Genomic DNA, 16185 nt, shown 5'->3' on the forward strand with positions numbered 1-16185 from the left:
TGAACAAATTCACTCGGTATTGGCGACGTTCTTAAGATTTCCGATACCTGCGATGACCTGACGTTCCAACCTTCAGATTCAAAATTCTAACCTTCAGGTTCAAGAACTCTTGAGAAGTCTAGAGCTGTCGGTACTGATGTCAGCGGTCAGTACTGAAGTGTATACTTCAGACAATGTTTGTCAAGACAACTCTGCTATAACTTCGCTTCTTCACGCGTCCCCCAACATACGGTTCCCGACGCGTAGTTCTCACTCGCCAAGAACTGCTCACCTGAGTCGACCCACTTTAAGCACCTGGATCCACAACTTCCACCGAGATATTTATAGAATCACCGAGACCCTCAGTATGCGTTACGTCAATAAATGACGTGCTGAGTCGTGAGGATATAGACGACTCCGAACTCCAAGTGGAAGTTGGCTTTTCCAGAGCTCCAGCTAAGGTTTCCCGTTACATCCGAGAGTATCATCACCCAACTCCATTCCTAGTACTGTAGTGGTCTTTGAGTTAACATCCACATTTTAGAGTACAACTACCAATCCAAGGTTATGACCACAACATAATCCGCCAAATACCTCGATATATTCTACAGTGATCCGACCTTCGAAAGAAAAGTGGGCCAGAATGACAGTGAGGAAGATGTGGATCTATTGCACGGACTCTCGCGTTGCCAAGACACAGACATCTTAGTTGTCGATGCGCTAGCATCAAGGGTATAATACACTTGAAGGGAAAGATCGATATGTCCGAGCTCTCAACTGCCAGCACTTGAGTGAGAAGCTCGTAGACCTCGGAGTACTTGGGCAGATATTCGCAGGTTGACAACGTCTCCAAGAACACCCATGCCAGTACTAGACACCTGGGCATACTCAACCTTGGAAGTGCTATTCTCGGCTGCTGGTGGAGATATATTTATCACGGTGACTAGTATGTATCATGTCGAACCCTCCCACGCAAATGACCACCGTGACCCACAATATACAAAGGGGCACCTGCAGCCTCGCTAAAAGTACTTCTCATCTTCTTGGCCAACCTTGGAACCCGACATAGAAGTCACCATTGTGCTCAATTTGAGCTGGTTCCAAGAAGAAGTATGTACAGTTGGCAGGGTGGGATGGATTTTCAAGGTTGAGCGACCGGGCCTCCACCTGGGCAGTCATCCATGGATGCCATCGTAGACTTTAAGAGCATATATTTCTTAGCAGCGCCGTCATAAATATTGAACGCACGTTTCTGAAGTCTACACATGCATCATGATACTCCGACTACGTGCATAGAGATGAGAAAATCAACCTCAAATTACGACACCAGGGCTACTCAGTGCTATTATTACTGCCTGGTATTGACTGCGGCAACGGACGACCAATCCGCCCGAGGATAGTTCTACTATCTAGGATGAAGATATTAATATTTGAACGCGAACATAGAGGCGTTGAGCAAAGACTCGGAGGAGGTGGATGGGGAGGAGGTAGTGAAGCTTCCACATGCAACTACGTGTCCATTACTACATTAAGAAGGAAGAGAAATTTCAACCCAATACTGCCACTGCGCTTCAGCCTCCAGGGCTTCCAAGGTTTACACCGTACCCCCAGTTCCGAACAAAATAGAATGACCTTGTACACCCGAACGCTGTCCTAGTCCTTCTGCACAGCTTCCATCACAGCATCTGCGCAGGATGAGGCCAGTCGTGCGTTTCTAAACCGAATGCGCCCGGAAGCGAACACTCTCGGGCCGTTTAGAGAGGAAAACATTTGAACGGGAAGGGGATACGGGGAAGAGTTTTCACTGCATTAAAAGAGCCGGAATGACAATCTGAAGAGGAAACACGAAGGGACCCCGCGTCACGACAAACTATTCGAAGACTAGCGCAGTAGGCCGTTGCAGAGTCGGGTTCACACATAGTGCATATGTCGAATAATTCGAGATGGCGTCGATAATCCAGTACTTGACCTCAAGATTAATTAACCACATCTGTATAGACTGGTCTGGACGGTTCGGTGGTTTTGTTTGACTTGTCATCGGTTTTTAGAGTACGTACGCGCCCGTGGTGGCGGCGCATATTACCCGACCGACAGAAAAAAAAAACAAAACTTGGGGGGGGGGGCTGTGCCAGTAAAGTAAACAAGTTGTTGATGTGTTCAGTGATGGTGTGAAGTAAATCAAAGACAATAAACACGTTCATCCAATAAAATAGGTAACCCCGCCTCCCCGGACTCTCATCTCACAGAATGTCTGTGATCGAGGAGGTCTGAGGTCAGCTCTGCTACAGTAGTATCACCAGTGAGTTTCAGTGGCTTCTCCTTGCTATGAGTCAGGGGGTAAAAGCACTTGAGTGAGCTGAGTCTATGATCGCTGTATCTCGTAATAAGGAATGAAGGTGAACGCCCTTGATTCTCAATTTCCCGATTTGTTTTTTTATTTGCCCCAGAGACACGTCGCGGATACTCCGTGCGGAGGGGTATCCGTACTTTCTCCGTACACGGTGAAGATGACCTCAATTTGGCGATCGCAAGCTCCACGGGGACCGCGGATGGAGCTCCCGCGACAGGTTTTGGGTTACTCACACTGTAGGGTGTGGATTCTGATTGCTTGCACTGTTGTGCACCTCCCCTTGTCACATTCTTAGGTGGGTCTCATCTGATACCCGAGCACAAGCCCCCATGGGGGAAGCTGACTTCCATGGGTCGGGACTGGATAAAATGCATCCGTCAATGTGTTTAGACTCCGCTCGGGGACAGATGATAGCTGCATTGAGCAGCTTTCCCTGTTTTATTGTAGTTATTGTGCAGAAGTACATATTGACGATCCAGACCGTGCAGATTGTGGCGAAAAGCTGCAGATTTTGTTGCTGGCATCAGGTGGCGGTGAGGAGTCTGGATGCTGAAGACCTTTAGGATCTTCATAACATGGCGGAAATCTCAAAAATTGTCAGCAGAAACACGAGTTGATCGAGTTGATCGAGTTCGTATAGTGAATCGAGGTGAATCGAGGTGAATCAGACATCGTAACACTTGAAATAGGTACCCCAGACATCAGACTTTGTATTCTGTCTTGATTTGGAGTGTTGATCACTAACTTTCCTTACTTTGCTGGGAATCCCGATCGGATCGAAAATGAGGTGCATATGAAGCTGCAGGGCGATCCCGGGATACCAGGTAGGTGGTAGAACTAATGCAAGTCGACATATCGAGCTGAATAGCATGTATAATCCTGCCACTATCATTTGTTTATCGATTTGTTGAAGATAGACTGTTATTTTCTATCGCATTGTCATAATGTATAGCTCACTTTGACGTGGCGACTTGAATGTGTACATGTGTCAATGTGTCAATCTGCCAAAGGACCGCAAGTAATATCGTTACTACGCCATTCCTCTGGAGTGCATACTCTGACACGGTAACAATTACCCTGACAACATAATCCTCCGGGATAAAGAAATTAAACAGAAAAAAAATCTCCGTAGATTGAAAAGCCTTCTTCCGCTCGAGTCATTTATTCAGGAGGCTCCATATATTTGATGCCCAAGGTCCACATCGGGTGCTATTCTCCACCATAACAGCCTCAAAATCTCCCAGCAATATGGTAGCTAGAATGAAAAAAAGGCTGTTGAAACACCGAGGGACTGGGAAAGGGGGATGAGACCACGATGTGAATGTGAATTTGGAACGCGGGCCGCCCCTTCCACGAAAAATGAATTAAAAATGAATTAAAAATGGGGAAAAAAGGAAATAGTCATGATCGACCTGATAGAGGAACTTATCAAATACAAAGGAATTGTCTGAGGTCAGTGGCTGTCACAGATATTGGGGTCTCGCCCCTTTTCGATAGATTCAATGGATTCAATGGGACCTTTTGATCATTTTTCTCCCCGTTCCCCGGCGGGCCGTAGCTGCACATGTACAAAGCACGGATGGAGTTTGATGTATTGCTTTCCTGGACGCTGGGACAGAAGCACGTATAGATGTATCAAATTCGTACTTTGTTTCAATAGTTTCAAGAATTGGACCTATCTTAATAATGAAGATCATGGACCCCAACTCAGGGGGCCTGGAGCGAGGATGTTGACGGGGAACCCAGGAAAGCGGATCAGACCCCACTTGGGGCCGGGGAAAGACTGCATAACCCGTCTAGGCATTGAAGCTCTCCCAAATAGTAGGTTGCTGGGTTAATATTGCAGAATCCTCCGTGAAAAAAAGGCAAAATAAAGCAAAATAAAGAGGGGGAAGAGATGAATCAGATAAAGCTCGATATGGATAGATTATTCCGTATACGATTGCAGATGATAGAGAGTCGTACTTTGATATTTCAAATTCACTGTAGATTCGAAAATAGATTCTGATTCTTTTTGTTGACGCGGTCTCGAGGCGATTCACGAGGCGATTCACGCGTTCTAGGCCACAAATATCGAACTTCCTCTTTAGTCGAGTACCCGCTACACTAGTTAAAAGGTCGAACGGGTAAATTGGGCATCGCTGATTCGTGCAAAATTAATTTCTCCATAATGTTCTTCGTTCATTCCATGATCCTGGACTGAATTTCATCCAGTGAACTCCTGTTCAAGCCCCAGGTGCCTGTTCTTTGAATTTTTGGTTCTTCGTAGTAAATCAGGGGTCACATACTACTACTCGGTATTCTCCATAGACCGAAAACCCCGAACACCGATATCTTTTTTACTCTTGTACTATTTACTCTTCAAATGTTGAGTATGGAGTAATTTGTACTAGTTTTTGAGGGAAAGGAATACCCTTTATTTGTTGTTTTTATTTATGTTGAAGTCCGATAGTTCCAACTAGAGCTGCAATGCATTTATCCGGCTCAACGCTCTCCCCCATTGTGCCGGTGGAGTACGGAGTACTTCCCGTGAGAACCTCAAGCCCAAATTTCGGCCATAGACCGTTTTGCGGGGCCTCAAAGAATATTTGAAGGATTTTTTACATTTGGTCTCCACGGGCCCTACTAGACTTGACCCGAGGCTGAGGTTAATAGTGGAACGCGGGAGAATTCGTAGGAGCTTGAATGAAATTTCGCGTTCAAAGAAAATAATAAAAAAGCCCTGTTCTCTTTGCGTGCCTCAATCTTTCTTTTTTTCTTTGAATCTAACAAATCCAACAAATCCAACAATATCTCTTGATATCTATCTTTCGGTGTTGACGTGTTGACCGCCAGACGCCTTTTCATCATATCAAACCAAAGGCTTTTTCCCCTTGGGCATATCAATTCCTTCTCTCTCACTCTGCATATCGCCATTCAGCGGTGAAATCCGGCCACTTTTTATTGGAAGATTTCCATCGCAGCCAACATACAATCTGATTTTCATCGGACCAGATCCCCCGCTGCAGCCTGTTGGGCAGCCCTTTCGGGATACAAATTACCACCGCAAGGGGCGGTTCTTTTTTACAATCGTTTATTTTGGATTTTCTTTTGGATTGATTTTTCTAAGCATCTCTTTCTCCGAGGCTTAGAATTTCTCAAATACATCCTCAAACATCTCCGAAATCCGCTTATGTACGAGTATCAGGAGATCCGATCTTCCCCGCGGACGGCTAAAAGAAAAAGCTGATACATCAAAGTACATCGATTGGGGCGGCTGTCAAAAATACTTCTTTTTTTTCGGTTTTATGATTTATTTCATTTTTTGATTTTGATTTTTTTTTCTGATTTCTGATGTGGACGGGTCCGATTTGCTGATCCCTGACGCCTGATTGATTGAATCGACTGCCTCACCTGCACGGAAGCCGCATCCGCCTGTGGATTTTAGGATTTATTCCCTTTTTTTTTTTAAAAAAAAAATAATTTTTTAAAAAAAGAAAAATCCCTAAAATCGGAAAATCGGTGGCTTTGAGGATTTGATTGATTTATTTGACTTGTCTTAGTCTGGACTGCAAGGGTGCGGGAGTCTAGAAGCCTTCCCCGGCTTTGATATAGTCCACACCGTCTTAAGCACCGGTCTCTTGTCTTACTTCTTTTATATCTCCACATTCCCTCACTCCCTCTCTTACCTTTCTCTCACACTCACACCATCTCCACTCTTACGCTTTGGGATTATCTACATCAACATGATTCCCATTCAGTCGCGCATACGCGATATGGCTTTGGCCAAAGCTACTGTTGTGGCTCCTGTCGCCAGCACCGACCCTGCAGAGGTCACTTTCAGTTGGAGTGGTAGCTCATTTGAGTGCTCGCCACTATCCAACCCTTCAGCTCCTCCACCAACTCCTACCGACTCACTCTACGATATCAGTCCTCGCAAGTCTTCATTCTCAAGCGAATATGGTATGGGCGCAGCATGTGCCTTCCCATCATGGCCCAACCGAGCTTCATTATCTAGCGGCGACTCTTGCGACTCCTTTGTCAACAATGCATACCTATCTGACGAAGACCTTCTATGGATTCCTGAGAACCCCATCCCCGAAGAGGAACCCACTCCCGAAGAGACTGTTGAGGTCTCATCTATGACCATGGAACAACAGCTGCAACGCATTCGAGCAATCGCCGAACAAGAGGATCGCGCGCGTTTTCTGGCCAAGGTCCAGGCTCATGCTCTAGCTACCCATGCCTTGAGACAACCAAAGGTTGTTGTTCCTGTCGAGCGCGTCACAGTCACACCCAAGAGCAGCAGGAAGCGTCGCGTCGTTCCTACCAAACGACGAACTCACTCAGCTCCCAAGGTCGCAGTCGCCTAAGCTTGTACCGTCTTATCGGTACAGCGCGGGCGTTGACCGAGTTAATCTTTCCAACTTCTCTTCGTGGCTATAAGCCTGTGTCATTTGAACCTACTTTATTTTTCTATCCGACTATTTTCCACCCCACGACTACCCCTCCAAGACAGGGACCCATACACAATCGGGCCCAGACTGGTAGCCCGTGATACCCGCCCCAAATCAGATGATGGGGTCCCAATCTCAAACAAGCCGCCCCTCGACAATGAACACGACCTTCCCTCGGGCCGTTTTTTATGGGGCGTGTTTTGGATTTGAGTTTCGTCAACAAATGACGCCGAAATTCCCAAATCGCAGATCTCCGCATATCCCCGCGCTTACCTAATTCATCGCTGTCGGCGCTTCCAGAAAACCCCCCACACCGCTGGTTGATGAGACTGACTCACACTTCTCTCTTTTCCCTCCGATATACCTTTTTTTGTTTTCTTTTCCAAACATTTGGTCTTCTGACTGTTGCATTCCGAAGCGGGGACCCGGTGTTTTCTTTCTCCATCATGATTATTTCCTTTTTTTTTTGTGGTTTCATTTGCCTGTTCATTAGCCTAGCGTTGTTCATTTTGTTTACTCAGATACCCCCGCTAAATACCCCGTCTTGTATCCCTATTCATTTTCGTCCCGACTTCGCAATGATTCCGGAAAATTTCATTTATTATTATTTTCTTATTTTTATTTCCCGATCGCGCGCACAGCGCTATCTTTGATCATCAACGCCATGGAAACGCCACGCGCCACCATCACATCACCTTCGCTGCCTCATGAGAGTCGGTGAGTGATAATGAGCTGGACTGCAGCGTCTTCTCGTTGGGCACGCATTAGTTTAGTACTTAGGTAGCCTACTATACAAACGAAGACTCGTCCATTCTACAATATCCTACTCTTTGTTTGCCTAAGAATTTATCATCCTAGTACTTTTTTCCTTTTTCTTTTCTTTGCAACTTGAAATGGTCGCCTCGTAATGGGCACTATTGGATGTATCCTGTACGAAGTCGATCAAACACTTATCAATGTATCTCAGGCCTCGTGCGAATCTTGAAATCTTGCTCGTGTAAACCTTGGATTTCTACTCCGTAATCCTCGTGCTCATTTCTTTCTTTTTTGCTAGCGCTCGTGCTGCCCAGAATAACTTGGGTCCAGCCCAACTGCCCCATTCTGCCAGTGTGAAGATTGTGACTCGCATCTGACGGACGGCCCTGCAGATAGTGCAACGGTAAGATTAGAAATTAGGGGCGATGGCTATTTTAGATTTTTAATCTCTTTCCGAGTGGGGGGGGGGGGGGGCGAAGAGAAGTATACAGTTGTACACTGATTAGACATTATCAATTCTAAGATGCCAGTGTTGCCTTCTAATTCTATTAGTATTAGTATTAGTAGATGTTTCTTAGGCCTCCACAGAATCTAAGTAAGCTGTATACCGTAGCATTCATAATTAATAATCCTCATTAAAAACAATATTTCGAAACGGCAAAATTCATTCCGCATGTGTTCTTCCAAACTTCTTTCATTGGTGATCCACCATTTCCGAACTCCGGTATAGTTGCATCTATTTGATCTACCCTGATCCACCAACTATACCAGGCACGAAAAAATAATAATATTACACTACTCCTCTGTGGCTTGAGGCGTGGGTTATATCGGAGCTAACTTATACCACTGTAAGCGCTTATACATGCCACGGGCATTGAACACCTTTCCATCGGTAGATGAGTTCCGGTTCATTATCCGGGAATTAGCCGGACTCGGCATTCTTTCTTCTCAAGTTCGGGTGATTTACCTTACATTAGAGGATCGTGATGAGCTTTTTCAACATTAAGTGTTCCTTCGACTAAGATTTTCCTAGCACTGTGGATTCCGTTGGGAAATACTTTGATTTGTGGATTTTGTACAGCACTTGATGGTCTTGAGGATTCTCAAGTACACATGTGCTGTGTTTAGTATACTACAGACTGCAGGAATTAGATAAATAAAACTTGAAGATGAACAGTTCTGCATATGCAGTCCATATCTCTAAAATGCAATTAATTGTTGAATTTGATCTCGGAGTATTGATCAGATGAAATCAAAATCCGTTTGATTGATTCATTTCATCTGCATTTCGTACTCTAGATTGACCACTGGTGGATAGTAATGTGGCAACCCCGACTCACCGACATTCAGGGCTGAAATTTGTGGGATCTAGAAGAACCGAAGAAACCCAAAGTTGCCTTTTCTAGCATTCGCCACTTTCACCTAACCCCCCGGAGTGCGGAGTAACGGAGCATACGGAGATCCGCCGAGCTCTTCCGTTTCTGGAACAGATAGGCGCAGTACACTCCTCCAAACTACAATGTGTCCTTCGGTGATAAGATTCCGTTGTGAGTCAGAGTTCGTGGGATCTTCAACTATGGACATTGAATCCACATGTGTGGGGGTATGGTCAAGTCCCGGATTACTCGATTTGTCGCTTTCAGGGTTGGAAGAGGCGGACTATCATTCTTTCACCTTTATTCGATTTGAAGGGCCGTGCTTCGGGTTGCTGGGATTTGAATTTGGAATATGTCGCTTTCTTTGAACTACAGGTATAGTTCAATGGGAATACATGTACGAATATCATTTACAAGCTTGATTAGAGTTGCTTTGATGAATTAGTTCAAAATCTATCTACAGTACTAAAGAGGAGAGACACGTGCCTTTACAGATTAAGAGTATCCCTTTGTGCAAAAGTCCCATTAAACTCCTTTCCCGAAAAGCTCGCTCCCAACCTCCTTCAGTAAAGGCTCCTTCTGTAAAGCAGTAATCTTAGACTTGGCAGCAATCGTCTCAGACGCACCCATTGCACGACAGAGATCAATTAAAGCCCCGTCCAGCGGAGCCTCGTAAACAAATAGACCAAGCGCAAATAAAAGACCGTGTAGCGCTTCGATGCTCTGTTCCTCACGCGAGGTCGCCTCTAGTAATGAGGCGAGTAGTTCAACTTGGTCCTCTTCGGGTAAACAACCCGGGTTACCCTCAAATCGAGCATTATGGTTAATCGCAGCGAGGTTATATGCGAAAGATGCTGCTACGACGCGCAGGTTCGAGTGTGAGTCTAGTAGAGAGTTTGTAGTGAGGCGGACACAGACTTCTCGTAAGGGTGAAGATGGTAGAGAAAGTTGATCGGGGTATAGGGGAGTGCTGAAGAGGTTGCAGGCTAGTTGGAGAGCAACAATGCGGAGATTGTACGGGCATGAGGAGATTTCATCCTGTGAGAGTGGCGAGAGAAGGGTGAGAAGCGTAGCGTGATGCTTCTCTTCAGCGAAGTAGCCGCTCACACGTGGGTCTAGGAAAAGAAGACGGACAAGATCCACCACGGCAAAATGGCACTCGCTAGGTAGAGTAGGGTACATCGACTGTAAAGTTGTCGCGAAGGTATGCAGATCCGGAACTCTGGTCAGCCCAGCGGGAGACATACCATCTTCTGGGTGTCGGATCTTGATGAAATCGATGATTGGTGCAACGGTGGGTGCATCTCTGAATTCAGCGGGGAGCTTTTGCACGAGTTTCTCGATGGGCGGAGCCTTCTGGTACATGACGAAGTTTGTAATAGATCGTTGCAGACTAGGCAAGCGAAGCTCTCGATGAGGATGGCTGGGATGAGCCATCTGGAAAAGCATCCGAACATTGCCCTGGAGTTGTGCCGGATTGGCACCCGCCCACTCATCAACTTTCTGTCCTTTGAGGAAGGTCATGAATGTTGGTGTTGCGCGCACACCATACTTCATGCTCACATCGTAGGCAGAGCCAATATCGACCTTTATGAGTCGGGCCTTAGCACCTGCCTCTGCCGCGAGCTCACCGTATGTCGGATAGACAACCTTGCAAGGTGGACACGTTGATGAAGTGAAGAAAATAACTGCACAGGAGTCCGATGCGGCAGATAGCTCACTCTCAAGCTGACTTAGGTTGCTGACAATGCGAACTTTGCCCAGTGGCGATGATGTGACTGGTGCAGGAGGTGCCCTTGCTGCTGAGGAAGCGGCACTGGGCCCTGCGAATGGACTGACTTGATTACCCTGGGTGACACCTTTCAGAGCAGCCTCGATCTGAGGTTTCATCATCTGCCCAAATGGCGTATTCAAGAAGGTGCGCGGCAAATTCCGGATATTTTCTGGAATACTCTTGCCGACCAGAAACATGGCAAAATCTTGAGTGAAGTTGTTGCAGTTGTGCAAGAACATGTCATAGGACTTTAAGGACTTGGAGTTAGCATTCAGATGAAGAAGGAATAGGATTCGAAGTAACCTACCTCTGGAGTGTAAATCTCAGCTAGAGATTCGACATACTCTTGAATCACATCCATGGGGAGCTCTGTCGTTCCCATATGCACTTTCTCCATGGGCTGTCCATGGTGAGTAGTACCCGGAGCAGCCATCTGGATTCCCTGGCCATAGTAAAACTCTTTGCCATCAACCACGATGGCTGTGTGGTAAATAGCGTCGATTTGGGTCCCTGTCAAGGAAGCAGAGTACTAAAGTGGGACTGTGTGAGTAGGTTCCATTTAGATATTTTAGCATTGTGGGGCATTGTTGTATTTACCATGCGCGCCAGACCCTGGAAATTGATTAGCTGAGAAATAAAAAAGTGAAAAGTAGACAGGGTCTCACCTTGGAAAGGTCATAAACATAGAGTTGTACATCCATAGTGATGTAGGTAACTCTCAATATCGATGAGGGAGTTTGAGTGTTGATAACCCTGTGAGCGCCCCAGGCAGCGGTCCGCTCACGTCAGCCCTGGATTCGGGGGTGTTCGACTGCCTTCTACTATGAACAATGAGAACTGAATATTTGAAATAATTAACAGGTAAATAATGGTGGAATTTCTACCATAGGTATTTGCCACATGACGTGATTAAATGTTTCTCGCATTGGATTTGGTCTGAACTGCCAAGTAGAGAAGACACTAGTCACTGATAAACAAACTTCTAAAAAGAGAAAAAAAAAGAAAGAAGAAAGAAGAAAGGCTAGGAGCCGGAATCGAACACCGGCCCCAAACTTCTGAATAGCCTCACACCTCAACGAAGCTTCGGTAAGGAAAAAAAAACTGGTAGCTTCTCTTTGATTGAGCGTGTCATCCTTAGTGCAGGGGCCATGCTAATCTTCTCTGTATATTTTCATTTGACCAAATGTCCCGAAGGACACTAAGTATACTCAAAACTGCGTGATAACCTCGCTTGTTTTCTGCCACCGCCCTAATCCCGAGCTCCCGTCTCGCATGTAACTGCGTCACTCGACATCTAACATCTAAAGCCTGTGTTCCTCTCTTTACCAGCGAAATGGTATGTCCAATTATGATGACCCTACACCAATCCATATATCCTATTATACAGACTAACTAAATTGCCACTAAACAGCCTACAAAGAGGCGCGGAGCTCCCAGCTCCTCCTCAACAGGCCCGAAGCGCGCGCGCCCCTCCAAGCTCGCAAAAGAGAACAATATCAGCGCCGAAGAGGAAAACGAAATAAAAGAAGTATTTCAGCTTTTTGCCGATGAGAATGAAGAATTCTCAGATGAGAAAGAAGGCGTGATCCCACGAGAGGATGTGCGCAAAGCACTGGTGTATGTTTTTATCTCCATGACGTGCCTACCTTGCAAAAGTGGCGACGCGCATACTGCATGCACAATGTACAATGCCCCTGTGGATCATAGTTTACTAATACTCATGCAGCGCTCTTGGCCTTACACCTGAAGACTCCACCGAACTCTCTGAGATCCTCTCTGCCCTCGATCCTACACTGACCGGGTACGTCGCCTACAGTCCCTTCGTCTCTGTCGCCGCTGCGAAATTGCGCTCTCGTGATGAAGACGCTATGACTGCTGAGGTCGATGATGCCTATCAGCTCTTCACCAGAGGAAATAGTGGGCCAATCTCGTTGAACCATCTGCGACAAATTGCGCGGGAACTGAAGGAGGATTCGGTGGATGATGAGCTGCTGAAGGATATGATCATGGAGGCGAATGGAGGGGCTGGATTAACTGCGGGGGTCACGCTGGAGCAGTTTCATGATGTCATGACGCGTGCTGGGGTCTTCTAGCCACCTTGAAGTTTCATTGGATGCATTTGGCGCAGGGACAGGGACACAATATCGATGTCTCTTGTATAATATTTGCTAGCATCTTGAAAAATCTTGATGCGAGACGGTTGGTCGGCGTTATCTAGGCAGGGTTCTGGCGTTGATACTTGCATAGCGTGGAGAATTCATTTACATCACAAATATTTAACGCTTCTACATACTTAGCAGTGCTTACCGGATGGATATTATCCATGGATATTAGTAGCAGTGGTGGCGGACTTCTGTGGACTACCCGAGGAAGTACTAGTAGGACTTCGGGGCTTGCAAATACCCATGGTTAAAACCTTAGAAATAGTTGGGACGGAAGCTCACAAGCACTACATGCCACATTGGAAGTCTACAAGAATCATGAGACCTTTCAATATGGTTCGTGTTATTGTAGATACATGCCATCCTATCAATTCATTTGCAGCGAGTCAAAGAGATTAAACGAGTTGGTTAGAGAAAGAGTGAAATTAAAAATGAAAACTGGGCGTAAGAAACATGCAAAAGGCAAGAATCAAGAATAAAAAGACGAGGAGAAGAGCAGAAGATATGACCCGCGCATCGACTATCAAAATCCCCCGTAGAGAAGAAGTGCAAAAAGCGCTCAGGATGACACAGCGCTAGCAAGAAAGTTCAAACTGTTCAATTTACTAAACGAAAGTCAGTATGGCGATCGCATCTCGTGGTCGGGCAGTTCAGGCTACTTACAGAAATCTCAGCCATGCCGAGATCCTCAGCACCGTTAGCCTGAGGGGCAGCGCCGTTGACGGGGGCAGCGTTGTTAGCAGGGGCGGGTTCACCACCGGCGAAGTAGTCAACCATCTCGGCATCGAGTTCCTCGACGGTCTTGGGCTTGCCACGACCGGGGTTACGTCCACGGTTCTGACCCTGGCGGCCTCCACGAGCACCGGTCTTGGTGGTGGCGGTCTTCTTAGCGGTAGCCGGCTTAGGCTTGGACTTCTGACTATGAGGGCATGAGCATTTGGACCCTGTAACAGGGACAATGAGAACAACGTACGTAGCAATGCGCTCGGTGAGGGGCTTAGTAGCTGGAACGGTAGGAGCGCGGGAAGCATCGAAGACAACCTCGATCTATTGTTATCGTTAATGGGATGGAAAAGAAAGCCAGTATGTCAAAAGGGAATCGGACCTTCATAGGGCGACCATCAACGAGCAGACCATTCAGGTCCTTGGCGGCCTTGGCAGCAGTATCGGCTTTGGCAAAGGTGATCGAAGCAATACCACGGCTGGTACCATTCTGGTTGTAGGTGAGCATGACCCGCTTGACGGGACCGGCAGACTTGGAGAAGTAGTCCTAAAGCGTAGATAGAAGATCAGTATTTGCGGTTGAAAGATTGAGCGACATCAACGGCGGTCGAATTTCGAAGGTAAACAACGGCGACAACGTGAACATGATAACACATCCGCGAGAGCATCAGCGAGCACACAGTCGTGATCCATTGATCGGGTCCGATTCCAGGCGTACATGACGCGTTTCTGTTCCCCCAAAATGATATTGTCCGCAAGGGGTCCCCAGCAACCCCATCACACATTTAATTCCATGATTCCGAAGCTTCCCTCAGTCTGTGATTTCATCAATCGAGCGTGACAAGTCCTCGAACAACGTACGCTCCCGAGAAGGCAATTCAAGATGCAACGCCCACACCCACTATGTATCGCCAGCCGGGAGTGTAATGATATGTTCTCGTGATCACTCCCCAATCAACACTCTTGATGATCGTAAATCAGGAAGCATCTGAGTCTTCAGATTACCACGGTGGGATTCACCCCATAAAGCAGCAAGAGTGTCTCCTGTAGGGAAACTCGTGAAGACAAGCCTAATGGCCGATGTGTGAAGCCCTCAGTCACAAATGAATCACCGCTGGTTCGCCGATGTGCTCGCTGATGTCCCTCTAAAGCTCACAACATGAAGTAGAAAAAAAGTAGAGCGGGGTTTCGAAACGCTGGTCAGGATAGGAATCAAATGATTCTTCTCCTCGGCATAGTACCCAAGAAACGCGATGCTTGTCTGTCACCTCGGCGCGAGACTTTTGCGCATACAGCATAACTTGTTGAATAGTACTAAGGGGCAGTGCTCAACTTCCTGCTACGCGATATGCCAGCCAAAGAACATGCGCAAGCTTTTTCTTTTTCTTTTTCTTTTCTTTTTTTTTTTTGGAAGGAGCAACAAGCCCGTGCCAGACACCGAGCGATAAAAAAACCATGGATGGTGTAGGAGGAGAGGCAGGTCGGAACACGAAGTCGAAGGTTGTTGCACCACAAAGAGTTCGAAAACAAAGATGGCGATCACAGCCAAGGCAAAGGCCTCTGGATCAACATACCTTGATACTGCCCTCATTCACATCGGAAGGCTGGAAAAGTCAGTTCTGTACGCGACGCGAAAGAGTTTCCAGAGTAGACAAAACATACCAATCCGCTGACAATGATCTTGCTGGATGCGGCCGGAGCAGCAGGGGTAGGGTGAACGGCCTTGGGGTTGGCCTTAGTAGTCTTGGCAGACTTCTTCACGCCTCCGACGGTGGGCTTAGCAGCAGCGCGGCGGTTACCACGACGGCGAGCGCTCTGACGACGGTTGCCGACGAGGTCGTCGAGAGACTTGTCCAGGTTGGCAGACATGTTGTAGAATTAATGAGGAAAGCTGGCAGGTCGAGTTACTTAAGAGCAAGTCGCGGTGGTAAACGCGTCGATGATGAGTGCGCACGGGTTTAGTAAAGTCTCTTCAGGTGTAGATTAAATCGAAGAGAAGAAGTGGAGCGTTGATGCGTGGTGGTTTTCTACCAAGGGGGAAGGGAAAACCAAGTCAGTGAAGGCTGAGAGGAGTGAATGGGGCGAGGAGAGATGGAGGGAAAGGGAGTGAATGAATGGGGCGTCACGCTAGACTATTTTGGGAAGATCGGGTACCACCATGTTTGTCTTGTTTGCACCGAGGCTGAGATCCCCTAATCAGGGGCATTGCTTGTAGCTTCACCCAAACGCGCTCTCAATACGGAGTAACCGATCATCAATGTCAAGATTTGATTCTCTATGGGGGCTCAGATTGTCATAGAATACTCCCGTACTGGCCGAAAGAAATCTATGGATAGCGATAAGGGGTTTTAATATGGAGACTTCAAGGTTATCTTTTGGGCTCTATATTAGCCGCCTTGCCTTTCAATTGTGATAAAGGCTTTCTTGCGACCTGCCCAGATCGCCCAGCTTCAAGTTCTACATGACAGGCTCATTTCTACCGACCCGAAAGAGTTTATTGTCAACACCACGACGAACAGCAAAGACAAGAAACAAAAATTACAGTCTAGATCAAACCAACATCGGTACACAATGCTCCGAGGGCCATTTCAGGCTCTTCTCCATACAAGGTTCATGTGATATCAAATGG

At 46.8% G+C, this 16185-nt stretch overlaps 4 protein-coding genes across 4 annotated transcripts; 2 read left to right on the forward strand and 2 right to left on the reverse strand.

The window, feature by feature from the left end:
• Window positions 1-6054: 6054 nt before the first annotated feature.
• N7483_010672 (uncharacterized protein) lies at window positions 6055-6681 on the forward strand (the record flags this gene model as incomplete). Its single annotated transcript, XM_057094099.1, has 1 exon — window positions 6055-6681. The coding sequence occupies one exon, from the start codon at window positions 6055-6057 to the stop codon at window positions 6679-6681; it is 627 nt and encodes a 208-aa protein (XP_056940070.1).
• Window positions 6682-9422: 2741 nt separating this feature from the next.
• Window positions 9423-11372, reverse strand: N7483_010673 (bifunctional C97 family peptidase/thioredoxin family protein; the record flags this gene model as incomplete). The annotated part of the gene is made up of 4 exons (XM_057094100.1): window positions 9423-10919; window positions 10979-11200; window positions 11269-11283; window positions 11337-11372. The coding sequence occupies 4 exons, from the start codon at window positions 11370-11372 to the stop codon at window positions 9423-9425; spliced, it is 1770 nt and encodes a 589-aa protein (XP_056940071.1).
• Window positions 11373-12004: 632 nt separating this feature from the next.
• On the forward strand, window positions 12005-12764 carry N7483_010674 (EF-hand superfamily Ca2+-modulated protein; the record flags this gene model as incomplete). Its single annotated transcript, XM_057094101.1, has 3 exons — window positions 12005-12007; window positions 12083-12288; window positions 12398-12764. 3 exons carry the CDS (start codon window positions 12005-12007, stop codon window positions 12762-12764), a joined length of 576 nt encoding a protein of 191 aa, XP_056940072.1.
• A 671-nt stretch (window positions 12765-13435) lies between these two features.
• N7483_010675 (putative RNA annealing protein Yra1) lies at window positions 13436-15425 on the reverse strand (the record flags this gene model as incomplete). The annotated part of the gene is made up of 6 exons (XM_057094102.1): window positions 13436-13438; window positions 13497-13752; window positions 13807-13880; window positions 13939-14103; window positions 15131-15160; window positions 15219-15425. 6 exons carry the CDS (start codon window positions 15423-15425, stop codon window positions 13436-13438), a joined length of 735 nt encoding a protein of 244 aa, XP_056940073.1.
• Between the last annotated feature and the right edge of the window lie 760 nt (window positions 15426-16185).

This window comes from Penicillium malachiteum (assembly GCF_028827825.1).
Source record: "Penicillium malachiteum strain IBT 17515 chromosome Unknown utg000005l:1.0-9002435.0:326005.0-9005861.0, whole genome shotgun sequence".
Lineage (NCBI taxonomy): Eukaryota > Fungi > Ascomycota > Eurotiomycetes > Eurotiales > Aspergillaceae > Penicillium > Penicillium malachiteum.